Source organism: Paramormyrops kingsleyae, chromosome 23 (genome assembly GCF_048594095.1).
Source record: "Paramormyrops kingsleyae isolate MSU_618 chromosome 23, PKINGS_0.4, whole genome shotgun sequence".
NCBI lineage: Eukaryota > Metazoa > Chordata > Actinopteri > Osteoglossiformes > Mormyridae > Paramormyrops > Paramormyrops kingsleyae.
This window is the reverse complement of record NC_132819.1, coordinates 7044120-7068546: the sequence shown is the minus strand read 5'-3', so window position 1 is coordinate 7068546 and position 24427 is coordinate 7044120. Positions and strand designations below refer to the sequence as shown.

Genomic DNA, 24427 nt, shown 5'->3' with positions numbered 1-24427 from the left:
AATCTACTGTGAATAGACCAACATGCTATCAGCAACAAGTATTGAGGGCCGAAAAAAATCGACATTTGGCTCTATTTCAGTTGATTTATGCACTTTCAAAGTGACTTTTTTTTACCTTTGTGGACAGGCAGAGTGAAATAACCAGATTACATTAGAAATCACATCAATCGCTGAGTTCTAAAGAAACGGCCCCTGGCATAAATCCTTTGCAGAGCGCCCTGCCAGCTCACCACAGACGGTAGGCAAAGCGACAGCGGCGTTCACCTGGGAGCTTGGCGTTCGGCGGTTCCTGCACGGTTCCGATCGTCGTCCCGCTCGGCCGGGTGTCAGCTGGAATAACAAAAGAAAAGAAATAAGTGTTACCGCCTCCTTGTGTGCAAATTTTTTATTTATTTTTTTTTCCCCAGCCCCCAAATTTTAATTCTTGTAACTGTAATGTGTCGGTGTACTGCTGCTGGAACTAAATTTCCCGGAGGAACCTTCCTGAGGGATTAATAAAGTACTATCTAATCTAATCTAATCTAATCTAATCTAAATGATCGGGGTCTTATCTCATAGCCAGCCGGGAAGGACAGGAAGTGCGTGGCACTGACGAGAGTGTGCACTCCTCGGGGGGCCCAGGGCAGGCCGCGGGACAGCCGCCTTCGCCGGGGAGGAGCACACGCGCGCGTACGAACACGCCGAGACCCAGTCACATGTAGGCAGTAACTAACACACACGCAGCAGTGACACAGAAGCATGTACACACACATGCAGTGAAAGAAACACATACTAATATGACTCATAAGCACATACGGTACTGACAGATGAATGAACAAACATCAACACACAAGCACCCAGTAACACAAAGACATACCAACACAGAGATAAATGCATATGGGCATAATCACAGAATCCTGCATACATATGCATTTATAAATACACAAACCTAACTTTACACAGTGCAATTTTTTTAGTGTCTTCTAAAAATAACTAGCTCTTTTAGAGAAAATAATCAAAAATTCTATTCAAATTAAAAAAAATAAAATGAATGCTTGTAGTACTGTGACAGTATTGTTGAAGGATATCAGTGCTTTCAGGTGGGCAGAAGCCCCACACTGTAAAAGTCACCGTAAATCGCAGTTAAAAAGGTGCCCCCCCCACAGACACTGGGTATAGACTGCAGTGCATGAAGGGCAGGTAATGCAGAGAAAGGCGAGAACAAAGATCTGAGAGCCTGATTTCTGAGAAATCTGTTATGAATATAGGGGGCCCAATTAGGAAAGGAAGTGTTCAAAGCCATAATTGACTATTATTAGGACAATTACTGCTGTTACAGTGCAAATAGCAATTGCAGAGTCCTCAGCGTTTGTGCCGGAGAGCTGTTCAGCACGTGATGCAGCACAGCGCTTTGTATACATGCATACAGAGGACCGAATTCGCCTCACTACGCTCATATTTATCAAAGTCACAAAAGCATATTTTATTAAACCCGCTTTCAATATTACATTATACAATGTTATGGCATATAAAAGTTTTTGCATTTTTATATTCGTTGCTGGCTTTCAAAAACCAGGTTCTGGTTCGGTACACTTCAATGTTCATACCTTTATTATTTTTTAAAACATGAAAGTTTAACATTCATGCTGGGGAAATAAGAGGGGCTATAATTAATAAAGAGTCAACCTTATCATTAGGCAATAGTATTTTTAGAATCAGTGAGTGACAGAGGAGCAGGCCAATGAGATGTCAGCCCTGCGTACGCCTCAGCGGTGACACATACCTGAGCACAGAGGGGGCTTCCCCGTCCAGCTCCCGTCAGCCCTGCAGGTGCGGTGCTCAGAGCCCCCGGCCAGGTAGAAGCCGGGCTGGCAGGAGTAAATGAGGGTGTATCCCAGTGAGGGCAGCTCGATGGCGCTGACGTCGGCCTGGGCGGGGAGCTCGGGTTGGCTGCAGTGATGAGCTAGTGGAGAGGAGAGGCAACACTGAAGAGGGTTGGGTATCAGGGTCCTCAGTCAGATCTGGGGGCGGGGCTACTGTGCAGTATTCAGGTCCTCAGTCAGTCCTGGGGGCGGGGCTACTGTGCAGTATTCAGGTCCTCAGTCAGTCCTGGGGGCGGGGCTACTGTGCAGTATTCAGGTCCTCAGTCAGATCTGGGGGCGGGGCTACTGTGCAGTATTCAGGTCCTCAGTCAGATCTGGGGGCGGGGCTACTGTGCAGTATTCAGGTCCTCAGTCACTCAAGGGAATACAGATAACATTTGGATATCCATTCATCCATCCATCCATCCATCCATCCAGTAGTATCAGAAGAAGGGAAGGACTGATTTATTTATTTTTTTTATAAGGCTAACACTGTTTAGGGTGCAGTTTCATTACGAAACATAACTCATCCTTATGATAAAATGATTTTCTCTGATACAGGACTACGATCTTTGTAAGGTATATATTTCGTTATCACACTCTGCATGCGCTGAGAATTGGCCTCAGTAACATGCAGATTATTCTTTCCACTTCTCCATTACAGCATCACATTGGGGTCAGGAGCTCCTTGTTTTATTGCTTGAACAGCATTAACATAAAAAATCTTCTGCTTGCCTTCTATTTCTTATTTAACGCTGACTGTAAGATCATGCACGTCGGACTGCGTCACAGGCAGCTACGTGGGTTATTTATACTTATTTGAATTCTGCACATCCACAATGCTGCACCCTTCAGTCCCCAAAACAGCAGGTGGTAGCAAACATTAATTAGGCACCAGGCCATTTCCCTTTTCCTCCGAAGTCGCTATCGGGGTTTGTATGGGAAGTGAGTCTTTCACAATTAAGGCGAAGGCATTCTGTCTCTCTGAGGAACTCTTTAGCTATTTAAACGGAGGCAGAGAAGAACGTTTAATGCTGAACTGCAGGCCGAACACAATGCCAGCAATGCATTGTGGATGCTGTGTTTATATCAAGAAGTCTTTTATGCCTGTTTACTTTACATAGCGTTAAAAAGATTCCCATGGTGCTTCATACCCTAGTATGGCATTGTATAGGGTATGGTTGTTTGGTAATTGATAATATAATTGCATTTTAAGAAAGGGTAAAACATAATACATTAATATTAATATTGTTTCTTTTGGTCAGGACGTGACCCTTGGGTCGGAGTCTCCTAAGTCCTGGCAAACACAGTTCATTTCTAGCAACGCCTCACAAAATGACAGCAAGGTGATCGCATGACGTAAATAAGCAGGATAATATCAGGTGAGCCTCAATGCTATGGCAGGAAAACAGGGCACAGCGAAAGCTCTCATTTGGCTCCATCGCTGGCTACATTCCAGCGCTCAGCAGTCAGACAGTCCACATGCTACCCAACACCTTCTCAAGCTCAACACAGCAGCCTCTGTCTACCTCTTCCTACCGCAGAGAGGATGGGAGACACACACACACAGACAGACAGACAGACAGACAGACAGACACACACACGTGCGCAGACTGAGCGGGGAGCGGGAGAGGCCCCCGAGGGGCGGCCCCCTTACCAATGCACTCGGGCTGCACACCGCTCCAGGTCAGGTTGGGCAGGCAGGTGCGGCTGATGGACCCCTGTAGCAGGTATCCCTTCCTGCAGCTGAAGAACAGCGTGCTGCCGATCTATGGAGAGGAAGCGCAGTGTCACAGTGGTAACCTGGCACATGCGTGCACACAGACACTGCACGCGTCTGTTGCTAAGCGCACACTGCGCTAACCAACATCTGCCACTGCACATTCCTGTCCATACAGCTCCACACAATAAAGCCCATTTGCAACTTTTTTGTTTTTTTAACGTTCCCCATACCTGGTAGCCCTGAGTGTTGTTCTGGTGTCCAAACAGCGGTACCCTGGGGTCACTGCAGCTCGTGTGACTGGGATCTGGAACAGACAAGCCGACGGGGTCTTGCTGAGTGCCTGACGGAGGCCACACTAGCTTCAGCTTCCACTCTGCTGAGGCCTCGGCCACGGTGTGTAGTCGTCACTTTTACCCACCGTACACCTGTACCTATGTGCTTTGTTCGGCACATCCACAGCAAGCCGGGGGGGGGGGGGGCATTTACAGTCCGGGATCAACTACACTATGCCCAGCTATATAAATAACAGTGCAGCTGGCCTATATCCATTACAGCTACAGACACATACATGCTTTTAACAAAATTAAACCATTAAACCATTATGCTGAATCTTGCCCATAATAAGTAGACATTACAGAGAGGGCAGCAGGCTCAGGTTTCAAAGGGTCTGAAGCTTTCATTCTGTAGTCAAAGGATTGTTGGTTAAAAACCCAATGGGCTCCCCACTGTGGCAACAAAAAATACACTCCCCAGGCAATATGGCAGTCCGTCACAGAGTACACATGTGTATAGACACCAACGGCAGTTTACAGACATCAGGCAGCCATATTCTGAATTTTTATAGTCAGGTACACCTTTATGAGCAGCACCATGTACTTGGGTAGCTTTATTTTTGTGAGACAAAATAATGAAATAAATGAAACAGGTTAAAATACAAAATACTATGAAGTAATGATACATGGGTAGAATTGCCAGCATCGAAGCTTGCAGGGGGGTCTTAGTTCCCAGTGATCCAAAGGCTAGCGGGGTGTGGGGGGGGGGGGGGGTTCTCACCTATGCAGGAAGGCTGTGTCCCACTCCAGCTGCCGTCCGCCTGGCAGTAGCGACGGGCCGAGCCCACTAGCACCAGCGGGGGGAGGCAGGTGAATACCACGGAGGAGAGGTAGGTGAAACCGCGGTCCTCTCGCCTGCCCTGGGCGGGCACCCCTGGATCTCCACAGAACACCGCTGTGCAGGGAAGCGGGGAGAGAGACCAGAGGGCAGGCAGGCGGGATTAGGTTCAATGAAGATAACAAAGGAACAGGAGGGAGGATGGGAGAGAGGATGGGAGAGAGGACTGGGAGAGAGGACAGGAGAGAGGATGGGAGAGAGGACTGGGAGAGAGGACTGGGAGAGAGGACAGGAGAGAGGATGGGAAAGAGGACTGGGAGAGAGGACAGGAGAGAGGATGGGAGAGAGGACTGGGAGAGAGGACAGGAGAGAGGATGGGAGAGAGGACTGGGAGAGAGGACAGGAGAGAGGATGGGAGAGAGGACTGGGAGAGAGGACAGGAGAGAGGATGGGAAAGAGGACTGGGAGAGAGGACTGGGAGAGAGGATGGGATAAAGGACTGGGAGAGAGGACTGGAAGAGAGGATGGGAGAGAGGACTGGGAGAGAGGATGGGATAAAGGACTGGGAGAGAGGACAGGAGAGAGGACTGGGAGAGAGGACAGGAGAGAGGATGGGAGAGAGGACTGGAAGAGAGGACTGGGAGAGAGGACTGGGAGAGAGGATGGGAGAGAGGACTGGAAGAGAGGTTGGGAGAGAGGACTGGAAGAGAGGTTGGGAGAGAGGACTGGAAGAGAGAACGGGAGAGAGGACGGGATGGAGGACGGGAGAGAGGACTGGAAAAGAGGATGGGAGAGAGGACTGGGAGAGAGGACTGGAGAGAGGATGGGAGAGAGGACTGGGAGAGAGGATGGGAGAGAGGACTGGGAGAGAGGACTGGAGAGAGGATGGGAGAGAGGACTGGGAGAGAGGACAGGAGAGAGGACTGGAAAAGAGGATGGGAGAGAGGACTGGGAGAGAGGACGGGATGGAGGACGGGAGAGAGGACTGGGAGAGAGGACTGGGAGAGAGGACGGGATGGAGGACGGGAGAGAGGACGGGATGGAGGACGGGAGAGAGGACTGGGAGAGAGGACTGGGATGGAGGACGGGAGAGAGGACTGGGAGAGAATGGCAGGTGGGTTGGCAGAGGTGGCGGAACGTCCCAATGGGGACCCACAGCTGCATCGCAGCGGTAAAACTGGACACATCGTAAGGATGGATGAAAAGGAGCAGAGCTAGAGATGCTGGAAGCTGGAAGGAATAAAAGACAGAGGCGAGAGAGTAAAAATGGGGGCTTTTCAGGTTGGAAGAGGGGTGTGATGGACCGGGGGTGGGGGAGGTGGGCATCAGAGACGATGACAAGAGGACACAGTACTGAGCGTATCCAGCAGCATTAGGCTGTAAGCTGTGTCATCTGCTTTGAATAAACAAATGAAATAAAAAATGCAAACTTTTTTTCTGGGACAGCTTTAAAGGCTGTACACTGTGGCAGTGATCTGAGCTCTACACCGGCAGGGCAAACTCTCGATGGGGCATGAACAAACTGTGATGCTGAAGTGCAGGATGTTTGATAATAGTGGGATGCAGAGAGAGGAGACCTACGGAAACACTGGGGTCTTTCCCCACTCCAGTTGCCGTTCCCCTGGCAGGTGAGAGTGGCCGGCAGGGAGAGCTGGTAGCCCTCGACGCAGGCGTAGCTGACACTGGAGCCCCACTGGAAGTCTGTCCCCACCACCTGCCCGTTCGGGATGGCGGAAGGCAGGCCGCACACGATGGCTGCAGAACAATCCGGGGGCGGGGCTTTAATCATGGGCAGCATCAGAGAATAAGGCGGCAGAACGCGAAACAGTGCAATGGGACGACTGGAGTTTCAGTCATCTGGGCTGAGGAGGCCCAGGAAGTGCTGCTTTCCATTGAGGGGCTTAGTGCAGTTTTCTCTCTATGGCGGGGGGGATGGGTGGGGCCATTAACCCTGGCTGAAGGCTGATTGGCCCCGCACTGCACTTCCCCAGTCACTCGCCATTTCAGAACATATCATTTGCTAATGATAAGGGTGGCCCCTCTGTATGAATTACGGCCCCTGTTGTACGGCCCCCAACATATAAAATCCTAGAAACGCTCCTGCTCAGCTATAGCAACAAGAAGCAGTAGCCTGACACAGGCCAAGCTGAGAGGGCTGACACAGGCCAAGCTGAGAGGTCTGACACAGGCCAAACTGAGAGGGCTGACACAGGCCAAACTGAGAGGGCTGACACAGGTCAAGCTGAGAGGGCTGACACAGGCCAAACTGAGAGGGCTGACACAGGTCAAGCTGAGAGGGCTGACACAGGCCAATCTGGGAGGGCTGACATAGGCCAAACTGGGAGGGCTGACACAGGCCAAGCTGAGAGGGCTGACACAGGCCAAGCTGAGAGGGCTGACACAGGCCAAGCTGAGAGGGCTGACACAGGCCAAGCTGAGGTTGTCACCTAAGATGGCACTAATTAGACATTTGATGCCAGAAGACAAGTGGAGTATTACAAAAAATACTTTGTAGAGAGGTAACTCTGAATAGGGCTCGGCGACGGAGGCCTGACGTATCATGCATGTGGACGCAAACACTGCAAGCTAAGTGACAGATAATGATGATTAGGAGGAGGGAAGAGCTGAGCACACCTTTGCAGATGGGCTTGGACCCGTTCCAGGTACGGTCCTTGGTGCAGACCAGCACGGAGGAGCGGTCGGCGTCCATGGTGAAGCCCGGCGAGCACTGGAAGGTCACGCTGCGCTGGTAGGTGAAGTCGCTGCCCAGGCGGATGCCATTGGCTGGCATCCCCGGGTCCCCGCAGTTTATCACTGCGGGACAGAGGCGTGAATGATGAGTGAGAGGAAGAGAGTGAGGGAGAGAGAGAGATGGGTGCCACTGAGAACCGTACCTCAGAACCACCGGCAGAATCAACAAGGTGATGGACAACATACCTTTCAGTTTCTGTAAAAGGCCCCAGCAGCACTAAAACCCACTATGAGTTTCATTAAATACTCCCCAGAAAGGAGTGATGTCATTTATTTACATAGCAGAAACTTTTGTCTAAAGTTACGCATATAATCAGAGATCCCCAATGCACCCAATGTCCCAGGAGAAATTCAGGTTAAAGGCCGTGCTCAAGGTGTCAATGTTGACATAACTCTGCCAGCCACGGGAATCAAACCGGCAACCTTCCCCTCCAAGTCCTAACACTCAGTGTCATACAGTACACCTCCCACACACCCCCCTCTCTAAATAGCAGGGAAACTGGGGGGGGGGGACTTTGATTGAGAGGAAGTAGACTGACTTTGGACAAACGATGCCCTGCTGACTTCCTGTGCACCTCACAGGACTGACCTCACAGGACTGACCTCACAGGACTGAGCTCACAGGACTGAGCTCACAGGACTGACCTCACAGGACTGAGCTCACAGGACTGACCTCACAGGACTGACCTCACAGGACTGAGCTCACAGGACTGACCTCACAGGACTGACCTCACAGGACTGACCTCACAGGACTGACCTCACAGGACTGCACACTTATACAGCGAGTTCTCATTCAAACGTGTTTGGCGCGTGGGACAATGTCAGCCTTCACCGGGTAGATTAATCAAACCCCTCCGACAGCCCGGCAATCCCTCCACAAAGGGAGCTTACAAGAATTAGCCCAAGTAATCTGGTTCAAGTTGGTCGGCTCCATGACAGGAAGCTAATTTGGTTTTGTAAGGGCCTATTTTAGGGACCGATATGATCTTGTTCACTCAGACCACTTTTATTCAGCAAACTGCCGACCTTTCTTCCCCGTGACTGACGTGGATTTTGTGCCCCCACCAATGACATGTTAAATCCCAGCGCAGAGTAAAGAGGGGACTGCTAAAGCCCAAACAAATACATAACTAAATGTCTGGCTATTCCAGGGAACTGCAATCACAATCAGAAGCAGTTTTATTCGAGGTCTTAATGTGTACGAAGGCTTTGCTCCGGCAGTCAGACACCAGGGAACACGGACTTCCCGCAGCACTCGCAGAACCAGTTCGTTTAGATGCGATGAACAACCCGACAACAGGCCCACAAGAAGAAGAAGACAGAAAATAACATCTTACACAATGTGAAGTACTACAGTTATACACAAGCAGGGATCAAGAATGCCCGAAAACTTCCCAGACCAATTGCTTTGATAAACAGTGTTGTGAAGGAGATTTTTAATATTTTATTTTTCTGATAATAGAAGACTTTCTCCTGGAAATCATGGAATGGTGGTGGATTATGTCGACTGCTTCAGAGATCCAGCTCATACACCCTTTCTCTGCTCTTCTCTGCTCTCTCTCCTGGACCAGATTTAGAGCAAAGCTGCCATGAATCATGTGACACACGACCCACGAGAACCGAAAAATTATGCAAGACCACCTCCTGTCTCCCGGGCTACTCCGATGGAAGCCGGAACGTATGTAAGACTAACTTTGCAATTAAGGCGGACTGGCCATTAACACGAACCACCATGCCGTGCTGACATGACCAAAGACACAACGGTACACACATTTGACAATGCAGACCTCTGCTTGCACTCCCGAAAACCTTGTATGGAGAGAAGTCAGGATTACCTGACTTAATCTGCTCTGGGATCTGGCTCAGCAAGCTGGGATACGTTGCCATAGAAACAGAGCTGCCTCATTATGGAGCTGGCTGAGACGGATAAGGCCTGAACTGGAAGCTAATGTGGGGAGGCGGCGGAGAATGGCGATGCATCTCGGAGGCTGCAGTGGCACAGGAGGACGACTGAGACCACGGCAGATAAAAAAGGATGATGATTAATTGTAACATTAGAGCACGAAACCATCAACGCTGGTTTTCTGGATGACCTTCGCTGTGTTCCTTGTCAGGGGATAAAGGATGAAATCATGGTTCGATAAATGCTCCCCTACCCATCCATTCTGTGTCTGCCGGTTGTGTATAGGTAATATGCAAAGCCATGTTTAGGCAATTAGGGCAGGTGGGGTGTCCAGGCTCGGGGGAGGGGGGTTACCTGTGCACTCTGGCATGGTCCCTGTCCAGGTGCCATTGACCGTGCAGTGCCGGGTCAGCAGCCCGGTGGAGTAGTAGCCTTCACGGCAGGCGTAGGTGATGGAGCGTGAGAAGACCAGGCCGTCGTGGAATACCACCTGGGCGTTCCGGGGGGTTCCGGGGTTGCCGCATGACACCACTAAGGGGGGCAAAGAGTGAGAAGATGGGAGAGTGAGAAGGAGAGACACGAAGAGATCGTAAATCGCTCCCGAACAGATATATCGCCGGTCCACCTGTGTGGACTGATGTTGGCCATCAAACAAATCTCCTGAGCGATACTTCCGAGGAAGACAGGTGATAAAAATCCACCGCATCTCTTCCTGGACCAATTAAATTGGACCTGCGGGGGCCTTAAATACATGCCGAAAAACAATAAAACCGCCCAGGATGGGGGTCTGAGAGTCAGGGAGGCCTTTGTGAGAAACACAGGCCCTGATTCTGGCTTGCGATGTGATCCAAAGCATCGGCATTCCTGTCGGGGTGGAGGAATGCATGCAATACGATAGGGGTGGGGTGAGGGGGAAAAAAGGGTCACGTTTGTCACTACCACCACTGTGACAGTGACCGGCAGAATTTTGAGCACCCTCTGCATTATTTACCAGCCTGAGTTAGCCCCCCCCCCCCCCGCCAGCGTCTCTCTGCTGTTCTTCCCCAATTGGATCCGCTGGTAACGGCTTTGATAAAATGTAAATACCTGCCCGCCGCAACATTCCTCCCACACAGCATTTAAGGGAAACTACGTCTCCACCGACCGTGAATTTATCACCCCCCCCCCCCCCCCCCCCCGCTTAAATAAACACTCTCTAGAATATAGCAGAAGATGATGGCTCAGTAGTCTTCCTTTATCTTTATCTTAATCTTCACGTTTTGCTGTGTCCCACTTCCCAGCTATCAGGAAGAAACAGTGGCTGGCCCATCACCGTGGAGACATCCTCACCATCCACCACGCTTTCCTCCAGGGCGCATTTTAACATGCTAATTTATGGGATGGCAGAGTCGGGGGAGAATCCGATTCTTCTACACGGAGTTCCCCCGCAATTTTCTTGACCACCTGGACTGCAGGTGAGGAGCCAGAAGGACGTGGGCCGGCAGGATGGCCAGATTTAGCCATGATGGATGCCGTGCGTGGGGTGACTGTAATATGACAGGTTGACAGGGCTCACTTCAGACGCATCACAAGCCTGGGGCGCCGGGGGCTGACGCCCCCAGAATGAATATGGACAAGCCCCAGATAATTTGTGCAACTTGGGTGTTATAACAGCCAGTTTGAAAATCCCGTAAGAACCTCCATAGTGCTGCGATCATCACATCGTCAGACAGGGGCAGTATGATGACCCTCGGACTTGTCAGGTCTCCGGGCTACGCCCCTGATGTCTTGTGGTCTGAGGAACGTCCCTGGCTCACCTTACTTACAATACCTCTGATTGCTTCCTAACAACATCCTTTCCTGTATTCCAAATGGCTGCTTATGATACTTAAGGACACCTCATAGCAATGTAGGAGCAATTCCATTCCACCACCTAAATCTACTCTGGCTAAACACTGCCAGCGTGAGTCAGGGTGATATTTCTGAAAAGCAGCCCCTCCCCGTTAGATATTAACCTGTTGTTTGGACCCCCCCCCCGAATTGGTGACAGCTCGTCAGGCTTGGTGTATAAGCGAGCGCACCTGGGAGAAGAAAACATCGCCTCCACCGGAAACAACACACACCAAAATACCGTGTATGCCCCAGGTGACAGCTCAGTGACAGAAAGGGACAACTCTGTCATCCCCGCCCCCGTCAGGAAACGGGGACCTGGGCCCGAAGGATCGATGGCAAATACAACAGACGACAAACAGAGGGATGCGGGAAAGGTGCTGCCTGTGGGAGAGAGGAAATGAAGGAGAAAATCGGAATGGCTGACATGTGTAAGACGACTGGCAGGGGCCGACAGAAAGGGCGGCGAAAAAAGCCAGGTAGTCCTTACACACACACACACACACACACACACAGACAAAACTGCACTCAGTGTAGCAGGATCACAAACAAAGCCACCCAGACCATAAAACACACCCGCATGTCATTCTATGCAGACCATACCATCCCCAACAGTAGGCACCATACCGTGGCATTCGGGCTGGATGCCTGTCCACGTCCCGTTGGCCAGGCAGGTCCTCTCGGGGGCGCCCTTGAGTGCATAGCCTGGCTCGCAGCTAAAACGCACCACGCTGCCCGTGGAGAACTGCTCCCCCAGCCGGATGCCGTGAACCGGCACACCGGGGTCTCCGCATAGGCCTGGGGAATCCCCTGTGATGCAAGAGGAGTGGGATCAGGAAGCAGCGGTGAAGTACAGTGAAGTACAGCTTCCCTGCCGACCCAGAGAGGGAAGCAGCTTCTCTCCAAGAGGAATGGACCATACATGCTAGTTTAAAACATACATAGTACTGCGCAAAAGTCTTAGGCTGTCACCAGAAATGACATTAGTGTTAGTATCAAACTGCGTTTGTGAATCTCAAAGTGTTTGTCCCCTCAAATCACTACAGTATCCACTGTCACCATCCACTATATTGAGATATTTACTAAACTTACCACTTGTTTGGCTAATCCATACCTAATACAGTTTATTACCTGATTAAGTTAATTAATTAAATGAACTGGTGGCAAAATTTAATGAATTAATGTAATGACTTGGATGCCCGAGAAGAGGTTTGAGAACTTCTAACCATCCAGCAAGATATCGGTAACTTTTTTTTTGCATTTATTTATTTAGCAGGGGTGGCTAGCGCCTGGAGCGGGCGGGGGTGTGGTAACTAACTCGCCCATGGGCCCGACGGTGAAATGCTGCTGACTACAGGACTTACAGTCATGACTGTCTGATCGCAGGCATGGCGCCCGAACCCACAGAGCCGCGCGTCGACACTGTTTATTAGTTTGTATTCTAATGTCGAGAGGAAATGAATGAAAAAAGATGAAAAGCAGAAAGTGTAAATGTGGAGGAACGGCAGGTGGTAAGAGTCAAGTAGGAGAAAGATTGACACACGGCAGGAAACTAGGGAGGATTAAAGATTTCCATTAGTTACCGGGGCTTACTCTTGAAAGGGAAGGTCTCCTTCCATTTCAGCTCCTTTGTGCGCAAATTCTCAGATAATCTGTACACCCTCTTGTCTGTTTTTAGCGCCCCTCTCTCTCCAGTCAGGCCCCTCTCTAAACGCTTTTAGAATCTCACCGGTGATGTATTTAATATGTGTGTGCACTAAGGCACCTCAGTGAGCAGGGAGACATTACTTTAATGGTGTTTACCGCCTTTATCGGAAAAGCAGCGCAATAAGGGGGATTTTTACGGTCCTCTGCCCGTCAGACCTGGCGTGGGAGACGGTCACTCCTGACAACATCAACACTATCAATTGCGATATTAACCCATCCGGCTTTGTGCGACAGGCTTCTGCTGAGACACAAACGGGGGGATGATTGGGGGGGGTGATTTAAGGCAGGCGGGGAGCCTTAGAGGAACATGCCACACTGTTTTCCACGCACTAAATGCACACCTGTGTGAGCTCGGGGGCGGGGGGTGCAGGATCGCTGCCTGGCGGGTAACCAGCAGACAGAGGTCTCAAATCTTGGGAGTGTTTACAAGTGGGCTTCCTAAAGTGTGTTAGTTAGTTCTCTTTTTTTTTTTATTGATCCACAGGTTTTAGAGGATAACCTGCCGGCAGGAGAGCAGTGTAGGGATTATAACTCCCCTGGTGTTTACAGTCGATCGTCGGCCGCTCAGCCACCCCAGTGAACCTCCTGAGGGCCTGAATAGTGTGTAGTATGTAGCCCCAGCACACAGAGCCGCTCATGGCGGGGGGAGAGGGGCACGCTTTCTGCGGCCCAGACACTGACATTATATAATTATTAGGTAACACTTTACATTAAGTGCACCTTCATAATGCATTCATAGAACATTCATAAGCAGCATGCAAGTACACCTTAACATCATAACATCCCTTAACAGCTTTAATATATATTAATAACAAACATTACATGATTATGCGATTATAATGTTTGTTATTATTATATAATATTTGTTGTTAATTTATATTTCAGGGATGGTTAGGATGTTAAGGTATACATACATGATGCTTGTGAATGTTTTATGAATACTTTATGAATAAATTATGAAGGTGTACTGAACGTTTTATGAATGCAATATAAAAGCATTATGAAGGTGTAGTTAATGTAAAGCGTTACCGATTATGATAATAATGTATTCAGGGGCCCCTTTAAAATGCTGGGCCCCAGGGTATCCATGCCCCTACTGTGGATATTGGTAGCTTTAGTTTGGAAAGGGGGGGGGCAATTGGATTTGGGAGAATCTATCCGGGGCCCTGGCATGTCGATGTGTGGTCCTGCCAGTACGTTCCGGACAGGACGCATGCTGGGGGGTGCAGGGCGGCATTACCGGAGCAGTGTGGCAGCGATCCGCTCCAGTGCCCATCCAGCTGGCACATGCGGGTGGTGTTGCCCACGACCTGGCGCCGGCCCGCACAGCTGTAGCGGATCACCGAGCCCACGGTGCGGCGGTCCCCCGAAATCTGGGCGTAGGGCGGCACGCTGGGCCGGTCACACAGCACCACTGCGACGGGGGAAAAGGGGCACGAGGCCGTGAGCAGACAGCAGGGGGCACAGGGGCCAGGGAGAGGGGGCTTCCAGCCCCCCCCCCGTCCCCCACACTGAGGTTTCAGGGTTAAAGACTCCAGCGCTTACCAGCTTAATTACTGCAAACAAAGTAAGGCAGTGAAAGAAAGACGAAGCGGCCAGAGAGATGGCACTGGGCCCCAGCCTCCTCCCTGCCTGCTAATGGCTTTTTAAACAATCGCAAAATTCTATTGTTTTTATGCGATGGTTTTGAAGAATAATACAAAAAAGGCCATGTGACGAACAAGGGTAATTTATCTGGGAGAGACAAAAATATCTATTCTCGCTCTCACCGCCCGCAGGCTAAAAGGAGGCTAAAAGCTAAAAGACGGAGCAGCTGGGGGTGGGGGGTGTCAGTGACTCACAGAGGCACTTGGGGAGTGCGCGGTCCCAGGTGCCGTCACCCTGGCAGGCCAGTGTGCTGCTGCCCAGCAGGTAGTAGCCGGGGCTGCAGGTGAAGGACACGGCGGTCTGGAAGCTGAAGCGGTGAGGCCCGCTGGGCAGGACCTGCCGCACGCTGTTCTCCACGTGTCCGGGGTCTGTGCAGTTCACAACTGGAGAACACAAGAGCAGAGAGGACGCGTTCACCATGAGACTGCAAATGAAGGCGGCTGAATGTCCGGCGCAGCATCGCTGTGTGAGCACATCTGCACCAGCCGCTCATGACCATAACGTTTTTACTCAGGTGATGAATATGTTCTAGGCCCTTTCATGGTTTTTGAACATGGTTTCCCTCAAAAAATGAGAGAAACCAATAAGAATCGCATTTAATACAATAATTATCTGCTGCAAAGCATTCTGGGATATGTGATTTAAACGGCTACATGTCACGTGCTGGCTGCGAGATGGAGACGCAGTCATGGTAAATAATACTCGTGACACTGATCTGCGTGTATTTCCTGCAGGCATGTCACACGGGAGCTTAAAAGGTCACTTTGGCCTAGTATATCGTGACGCGATAGAATGCGCAGGTGCTGGTTGCGTGGAGGATGCCTAAAATACCAGCGGAGATTGGGGCACTCTATTCTTTAGGTAGGGTACTTAACACAAATTACTCTGGTACAATATTACACTGCACAGTGTGAGAAAAAGGGTTTAAAAATGTAAGCTATTATAATTTAAAAAAAGCACAACATTTTCAGTTTTTAGTCAGTGACACTCAACACGCATTTACCCTATTATGCCTGTTCAAGCTGCCTTACCACCAACACATTTCCCCCTGTAAAGAAGTAGGTTAAACAGGAACTTGGGGGAATCCATTACCAGACACTCTCTGAACATACTTATTTGAAGGATTCATTTTTTTTGTTTACATATATCCAGAAATGGGTTGTGTTACAAGAAAAAAAAAAAGAAAAAAATGGGACATATATTTCCCTCTTCTGACACCGCTTGACTTCCCCCCACTTAAGATGCTTGTCTCCTCTCGGCTGTGTCAGGCTGGCTGTCAAAGGCTCTAGGTCTACACTTAAAGTTTAAAAAACGCAAAACCAAACTGACCTGACAGCTAAATTGTCAAGCACAACAATAGGAGAGGGGAAAAAAAAAAGTTTGCAGAATACTTTGAAGGAAACAGCTTAGGCTTCCCCAGCCAATCACGCCAAGATGCGTCTGGAGTTTGAAATGACCTGGATCTTAAACTAAACGGAAATTGCCATGGAGAGAGATCGGGGTGTCGGTTTAAAGCCTCACAAAGGAAACGGAGGACTGTGGCAGGAAGTGACTGCTTGCTTTGGGTCTGAGTGGGGTGTCTGGTAGGATCAGTGCCACACTCCCAATCGATCTGGGACAAAAATGCAGCAAAACTGCAAAGCAGCTGGAGGGTTCTGGGTGAGTCCCAGTGAAGAGGCGGCTGTTAAAAATTTGCGACAGCTGTTATGAATAAAGCGTCCTCTGCATCCATTTGCAATGAGGGACTCCGGCGATCTGTATTTTGGTGTCAAGATGATGGAGACTTGAACAGGGAGGCCAGATGGTTGCACCTTCCAGGAGGGTCACCATTGCTCCAAGTGGAAGGCTGGCATGCATGGAGCGGAGGCGGTGGGCGTGGGTGGGAGGTAGGGGGTGTTGTGGGCACCGGAGGTGCCACTAACCTTCAGGACGGCTTGTCGGTGCAGGAACGTGTAATGGAACCATGTTGATTTGTGGACAGGAGGCCTTACTGAGAGATACCTAAACACAGCCCAGACTCTGAGGGTGGCAACCCTGGAAAATAATTGCTCTTTCTTTTATGGGAATTTTTTTTACTGTTTTTTGGGTGAGAGCAGCAGATCGTCTTATTGGTGCAATTGGGGAACGTTTTATGGAGAGCAATGCAGTGTCCTGACAAATTGTTTCTGATTAGGAGGGATGTATGTACAGAGGCCGGCTGAATTGTTGACGCAGCCCTAATCTTAATGTTTGAGATCTCATTTTTGGAGGTTATTAGCTGTCTCCATGTTGTTCCCCTGATTTCCGTAAATAGGATTTAATGATCTAGTGAGAGGGGTGGGAGGCAGAGCTATTTGGAAATTATGAAGGTATTAAGACTCCAGAAAGAGGGTAAACATACATGTAATTTGAAGCGATTCCTATATTGTGATTAACATTAAGAATCCAACCAGGGAGGGCTCTTGCTGCTTATGTTCTTGTATTCTCTGCCCGTCTGTTCTCACGACTTCATTTGCATAGCAAAAAGGCAAATTTAGCAAAGCGGAACGATAGAACGATGGCCCAGAATGAATGTAGAGATTCAAGACACACAGTGGTAGGTAGGTATATAAGCACCATTGTGAATTTCTGCCAAAACATGTTCATCCAGCTCTTCTTTTATTCATAGTAAGAGAAAAGGAAGTGGCACAGTGGCTAAACCCCGTGGTTGTGGGTTTGAATCCCACCTCCGTGTGTGGCTTTGGCATGCTCTCCCTGTCTCACACTCATTTCCTCTGGATATCCAGATTTGAACACTCCAAAGACATGCCATTAAGATTCTCTGCAGTATGTGAGGGTGTGTGCATTCCATTTGGGGGGGGGGGCAGCCATTTGCCCTGTGCCATCTGCAATAGGCTCCAGGACCCCCCTGCAACCCTAACCAGGATAAATGGTTAAAATATGAATGGGTATCATGAAATTTAACTAAGAAAACTGTAACAAAATGGCATCCCTGACCTTGTTCCCTTTGTCAAGCATGAAAAAAAATAAAAATAATAATTCTGCATACAATTTCCATTGCTCTGTCTATCCAGCACGTGGCCATGTGAATTTCGAGCCCAGGACACCCTGGATGAGGTGCCAACCCATCACACTCACACACACAATGCTTAATTAAGAGACAACGACCCACATTACTGCTCGCTTTTGGACTGAAGGGAGGAAGCCGGCGAATCTGGAGAGGAGCCATAGAATAGAGCGACGTGCGAACTCCGCACACACACCGAGCCAGGGCGGCGAGACGATCCCAGAGCGAGGCCACACACACACCGAGCCAGGGCGGCGAGACGATCCCAGAGCGAGGCCGCACACACACTGAGCCAGGGCGGCGAGACGATCCCAGAGCGTGGCTGCACAGCAACCTACGCATCCAGCATGCCGTACCTTTCAAACCAAATTCAAAATGAAGTTTCCTTGCTGAAAGGTGAAATTTGCCACACAGCCAGACTGAGATTGGAAAGCCAAGGACTGAGTGATTCAGCTCAGCATGCTAATGGTTGAGTTAATTTCAGCCTGATGAAGCCATTGTTTCTCGAGAGAGAGGCTGATGTACCGAGGACAAAAGTGTGACACGCACAAATGTCACGTTCCGAGACAAGCCCTCCAACTTCAGGCACATGACATCAGTCCTTATCCCCTCGCCTGCCACATTCTGCCACGTGAATGACAGCTTCACGCCTCCTTATCTGAGTCGCACGCCTGCACACGCAAGCTCAGACACACAGGGGACGTACTTTTGCAGTGGGGCAGGCCGTTGCTCCACTGGCTGTTGGCCTGGCACTGCGCCTCCACCGCCCCCTGCAGCACGTAGCCCGTGTTGCACGTGAAGCGCACGACGTCATTCAGGTTGAACTGTGTGCCTTGGGTCACGCCGTTGGCCGGGTTGCCAGGGTGACCGCAGGTTATGGCTGCAGCGGAAACAAAAATCGGAGTGAGGATGGGTATGCTAACAAAAGCATACATCTCACTACTATACGTGCATAGTTATATTTTTAATTACTAACACTTAATAAAAAATGCTTTTTAATAAATAATAGAAAACACAAGCAGGCAGCTGAAACTGAATTTGTGATTTTTCAGGTTTAAGTACATTAAACTGCTATCAAAAGGTGTTGGAAAGTGGAAAGAAGTGGATCTGTAAGTTCAGCCAGAAGACTGATGATGAGACTCCAGGCCGAAGCCCGTCTGCACTGCCAGGCCGCCGGCACACTCACGGACACAGACGGGGGTCCGGCCGGACCAGTGGTGGTCCTGCTCGCAGATGCGCACGGAGACACCGATGAGCCGGAAGCCCGGGTTGCACTGGTACACCACACTGCCGCGGTAGCTGTAGTTCTCACCAATGATCTGCCCGTTCACCATGGGTTCGGGGGCACCGCAGTGGCCAGCTGTGGGACACACACACACACACACACACACACACACACACACACACACAAACATACACGTGCACGCACACACACACACACACACACACACACACACACACAAACAGTAACACACATTCACACGCACACAGCAGAAAATAAAGATCAATTCAGCCGCTCACGGGGGTGATCACACTTTGGTGTGCGAGGTAAGCTGTGAACAGGGAACCACAGTAGAATGATGGCAAAAAAAGAGGATGAACAAAAAGGAAATGTGTTGATCAGGGCATTTTGACCCGGAAAGCAGACCCACCGAGACACTGGACCTGTGTTCCACTCCACAGCCCGTTGGACATGCACTCCCGGACTCGGGAGCCCACCAGCGTGTAGCCCGTGTTGCAGGAGAAAATGGCTGTTGCTCCGTACACGGTTAGGGTGCCGATTTTGTTCCCATTGGGAGGGCTGCCCAGTTCCATACAGGAGATGACTAAGTGACAGCAAAGGGGGTGGATGTTAGCCAATGGGATTTCATTTGGAAACTTAAATTACCCCAGGTTAAACAGCGTGACACTTCAGGTTCTTCTATCTATTTGTCTTTTGCTCTTTTTCTTTTTGGCAGTTTGCCACATTTTATTAAAACAATATTGATATCAAGGGTAAAAGTACAATATATATAAAATAGCAAATGTGAAGCTTTCCGTGAGGAGGCGAGTCCTCACTGTTGCACACGGGCCGGGGTTCTGGATAGTCCCAGGTTCCATTGGCCTGGCAGCGGATGACTCGCTGACCGCGGTAGTAGTAGCCAGGGTCACAAATGAGCATCATCATGGAGTCGTACTGATTCAGGGTCCCGTAAATCAGCCTCCACCTGCCATAGTCCACTGCTGTGTGGCCAATGTCAGGACACATAACCGCTGAAATGCAAGGGGTCAGAGGTCAGAGACATTAATATAGAGTGGCTCTTTTAGCCAAGAAAATCCAGAGGCCATTCTTTCACTTGTTTGAAAACTGAAACTTCTGTCCAAAACTATGTAACAGAACAACCGAAAAGAACTGAATACTGTATAGAACTAGAATGTATGATGGCACCCGCCGTTCATCTTGTAATACACTGTAAAATACTCCAGCACCTGATCCCATATACAGTAGATAGCACCTTCCATCGGTGAATCTTAAAAATGTGTGACAGGTACAATAACAGGAATCTGCCACTGCTACTTTCCATTTCAACAGAATATTATTAAAAATAAGGCATTTAATTAAGCATAATATTTCATATAGCCCCACATTTTAAAATAAACCAATAATATGAAATTTCACCTCTGTTTGCTCTGAGAATCTTTACTGACACTTGCTGTAGTTAATTTCTCAACATTCTTTTCAAGAGATTTATTTTGCGGCTGACAGCCACCCAGACATCAAGGCTGTGACTGAAGTGACGACATAAGTTACTGACCAATGTGGGTGGGACTCACGTTCACAGTGGGGCGGGGCATCAGCTGGGCTCCACCTCCCAGAGTCCTGGCAGACGATGGACACTGTGTAAGGGCTGGTTAGCTGGTAGCCGGGATTGCAGTGGTAGGTGGCCTTGGTGCCCACAGTATAATCACGACCGGTCACGCTGCCGTTGATTGGGGATGCTGGCATGCCACAAGACACCACTATGGGGTGACAGAGAGTGAAGGCCGTGATGGACAAAATAACGCCATGAACTGACTTTCCAGAAAGTGGTGTGACGTTTAACTCAAGGTTTGGCAAATATCCAGCTATACAAAAAATTTAGCAGTTTTTGCCTTTGTCCAGTAGGTCGCTGGTTCGAATCCCCTGGCAATAACTGTATCGTTGTTGGAGAAGTTTGTGAACCCAAAAACCACTTTGACATGATAGAAAAATGGCTCATACTGCACTCTGTTTAGTGAGTGTGTCCCATAGTAGAGCATGATAAGATATGCAAAAAAAAATTATCTACAGTGTATGTGCTTGTAGGTGATTTTTCAAAGCACCTTTTAAAAAAACACTGCTGCAATTGAAGAACTCTGCAAATAAAGATATTAATGAGAAATTCCAAAATAAGGACAACCCTCTGGTATGCTTAAAGATAAGGCAAAAGAAACTAATAAAAAAAGAGTAGCTGAGACAGATAAAAGAGAAACAGAAAACTGCGGCACGGCTGTGAACAGTCATAACTGTCGATAAAAGGATTAAAAACGGCATCAGCGTAAAGGAGACAAGCTCCCCTCATTCCAAAAAGAGCGACACCCAGGCGGACCAGAATTGCAAACCCAACGTCTAAACTTTAAGGGGAGTTTCCATCCGCTAGCCCATTAAATTGCTCCCACAGGTGAGGCTGTTTTCCCATCTTCAGAGAAGCTTAAAGTGAAGTGAAGAGGCAGGAAGGATGAAGGAGTCACACAAGCGCAGCCAAAAAAGGTACAACAGCAAAACGTTAGAGCTGTCTGGGGAAATGCACGCTTTAACTGCAGAAACTTCCTGAACTGGCTTTGCAGAGGTTAGTGAGGGCCTGTCCCTCTTACCTCCACAACCCTTCGTCCTCCATGGAAACTTTGTCCACACTCTGACCTCACACCCTTATCCCATGATTCACCTGACAGAATCACCCCACCTGCACTCCCCAGTCCTCAGCAGGCGGGCGAGCCCATATGTACCTTGGCAGAGGGGTGTTGGGGCATTCCACTGGTAGAGGCCCTGGGGGGTGCGGGAGCAGGTGGCACTGTTCTGGCCAATGAGGCGAAAGCCCTGGTCGCAGTTGAAGCGCAGGGTGCTTCCCAGCTTGGTGCCGGTCAGGCTGTGGACTGAACCATTGGCGGGGGGGTCTGGGGGGCTGCAGTATGAGGCTGAAAGAATGAAACATGGCAAAGTGAGAGAGGTGTCCCCATTTCTCATCATGGAGACAGGTTTCATATCACATTATGTTTTTAAAAATGCCTTGGATTAAAATAAACTAAACCAGAAACTTTTTTTTTATTGAGAACTGCAAATAATGAAGCTGTTTTCCCATCCACCTGAGGGCTGCTTATCCTAGACATGGCTGCAGGGAGACCTGGAGACTATCCCAGGGAACACAGAGCATAAGGCGGCGGTGCACCCAGAATCTGATGGCAGTCCACCGCAATGCACATTATTCTTAGCACTAGCAAATTAGAGAAGCCCTTTAACCTAAACACGTCTTTGGACTGCAGGGGGAAACATGAGAAGGAAATGGAATCCACCCCCCCCCCCCCCCCTGCCCCCCTACACACACACACACACACACACACAAACACGCACATTCATTTGTGCACACACACACAAACATATCTGCATGGGGACCGCTCATTCATTTCTATGGGAAAAATGCTAACGCTAACTATGACAACCTTAACCCCCACCCTGCCCTAACCATAACCATAAGTAACCAAACAAAATACAAGTGTTTTTGCATTTTTTGTTTTTTCATCGCAGTCACAGATTTTTATTAAACTGAGTTTTCCCTTATGGGGACCAGAAAACAAAGTTTCCCCATAAAGGAAAAAAAAAACGGGTATTCATCACGTTGTAAGGTATACCCAAAAATGTATAAGGTATAATGTTGTAAGGTATACCCAAAAATGTATAAGGTATAATGTTGTAAGGTATACCCAAAAATGTATAAGGTATAATGTTGTAAGGTATACCCAAAAATGTATAAGGTATAATGTTGTAAGGTATACCCAAAAATGTATAAGGTATAATGTTGTAAGGTATACCCAAAAATGTATAAGGTATAATGTTGTAAGGTATACCCAAAAATGTATAAGGTATAATGTTGTAAGGTATACCCAAAAATGTATAAGGTATAATGTTGTAAGGTATACCCAAAAATGTATAAGGTATAATGTTGTAAGGTATACACAAAAATGTATAAGGTATAATGTTGTAAGGTATACCCAAAAATGTATAAGGTATAATGTTGTAAGGTATACACAAAAATGTACAAGGTACAGTATAATGTTGTAAGGTAAGGTATACTTGCTCACACACACACACACACACACACAAACACCCACAGTGGGACACTGAGCCACTCTGTCTCCCGCTAAGCTGTTTTTATTGAGCTATAATGTCACACATGCAGTTGCAACTACAATTTCCAGCCTCTTCATGCATTTGATGTGGAAAGTAAGTCAGAATTTGTTCATGTGATCATGAGATGGGCAGGTATCCGCGTGACTTGGATTTTGTTTAAACACGACCATGGCGCCAAATTTTATGGCACAGTGTGTAATTGAGCCGAAAGGAGATAAGACCAGTGCAGGATGTGGAAAGAACTGCATCTCAACCACTACGTTTGATAAGAACTAATGTATAACATCTCAATAAAAATGCTAATTCCCAGTCTGACAGCATCAGCAACCACCGGCAATTCTCCACTGCCGCCAAAGTCTTTAGCACCCTACAGACAATCGGATAAGACTGTGGCAATAAAAAGTTACGGTTGTATAACGGTCTGATATATGTCTGCTTTTATGAGTCGTTGGGCTCTCAAACAAATTGCACCATTGAGGCAGAAAATTTAAAGGAAAAAAATATATATATGAGCTTTTCATCCATCAAAGGCAGCTTGAGAAACATTAAATATGTGAACAACCGTGGAACTGTGCTTTGTGTTAAATTAAAACACCGAACAATGGAATGAAGGGCCTTGAAATAGCAGGCAAATTCAGTCCTGGGTCATCTGCACCTGCACAGTCCCTTTTGTTTCCGCACAAAAAAGAGAGTGTCCTTCAGCGATGACTTTTTCTTTCCATCCACTTTCTCAGACTTCAAAAAGCCTGAGGTAGTAGCCCAAGGGGATGGTCATTTATGGATCAGAAATGAGAGACTCTGAGGTCACCTCTGACCGCCGCGTGTGAGGTCACCTCTGACCGGCGCGTGTGAGGTCACCTCTGACCGGCGCGTGTGAGGTCACCTCTGACCGCCGCGTGTGAGGTCACCTCTGACCGCCGCGTGTGAGGTCACCTCTGACCGCCGCGTGTGCAAGCGGCTGCAGGCCATGGCACCATCGTGCCCTGGAGGAACTTTGCAGGGATTATAGATCCTGCTACTCAAGGTCATAAAGGAGGGGAAAAAGTCTAACATTCGCTCAAAATAATTGAGGAATGCTTATAAGGATACATCTGTTTCTAAGTATCTGTAAAGACCCTTGAGCTAAAGGTTCAGAGTTCAAGTCTCCTTCCACCTGAGAAAAGCCAGTTACACCAATTAGATATTCTACTGCATGAATGAACAAAACTGTATATGTTGCTGCAGCCAAATGAGCAAGTAAAATATGGAACAGAGAAAATGATGAAAAGCCCAGTACATTATTTATAAATTCATGTTTATATAATGTTTTTATACACAAGCTGACTGATAGTGTGAAATCTGTAACTCCATATAGAGCATGTTGTGATACTTTAAGCTACTGCATCTGAACTTGTCAAACACGGGACAGAAGATTTTCCCAGAACAC

General features: G+C 48.6%; 1 protein-coding gene across 3 annotated transcripts in view; it reads right to left on the bottom strand.

Annotated features, from left to right (window-relative positions):
• csmd2 (CUB and Sushi multiple domains 2) overlaps positions 1 to 24427 on the bottom strand; it is a 261987-nt gene that overhangs the window by 13053 nt on the left and 224507 nt on the right. For all 3 annotated transcript variants that reach the window (XM_023832148.2, XM_023832149.2, XM_072705512.1), the window contains 17 exons: positions 21603 to 21791; positions 20412 to 20597; positions 19656 to 19850; positions 19250 to 19423; positions 18784 to 18957; positions 18304 to 18477; positions 14746 to 14934; positions 14145 to 14318; positions 11825 to 12007; positions 9683 to 9859; positions 7309 to 7488; positions 6256 to 6429; positions 4618 to 4791; positions 3795 to 3868; positions 3499 to 3610; positions 1763 to 1942; positions 265 to 330 (listed from right to left, as the gene is read on the bottom strand). In XM_023832148.2, the coding sequence (XP_023687916.2) occupies positions 265 to 330; positions 1763 to 1942; positions 3499 to 3610; positions 3795 to 3868; positions 4618 to 4791; positions 6256 to 6429; positions 7309 to 7488; positions 9683 to 9859; positions 11825 to 12007; positions 14145 to 14318; positions 14746 to 14934; positions 18304 to 18477; positions 18784 to 18957; positions 19250 to 19423; positions 19656 to 19850; positions 20412 to 20597; positions 21603 to 21791 (2775 nt within the window). The remainder of the gene's footprint in view (positions 1 to 264; positions 331 to 1762; positions 1943 to 3498; positions 3611 to 3794; positions 3869 to 4617; positions 4792 to 6255; positions 6430 to 7308; positions 7489 to 9682; positions 9860 to 11824; positions 12008 to 14144; positions 14319 to 14745; positions 14935 to 18303; positions 18478 to 18783; positions 18958 to 19249; positions 19424 to 19655; positions 19851 to 20411; positions 20598 to 21602; positions 21792 to 24427) is intronic.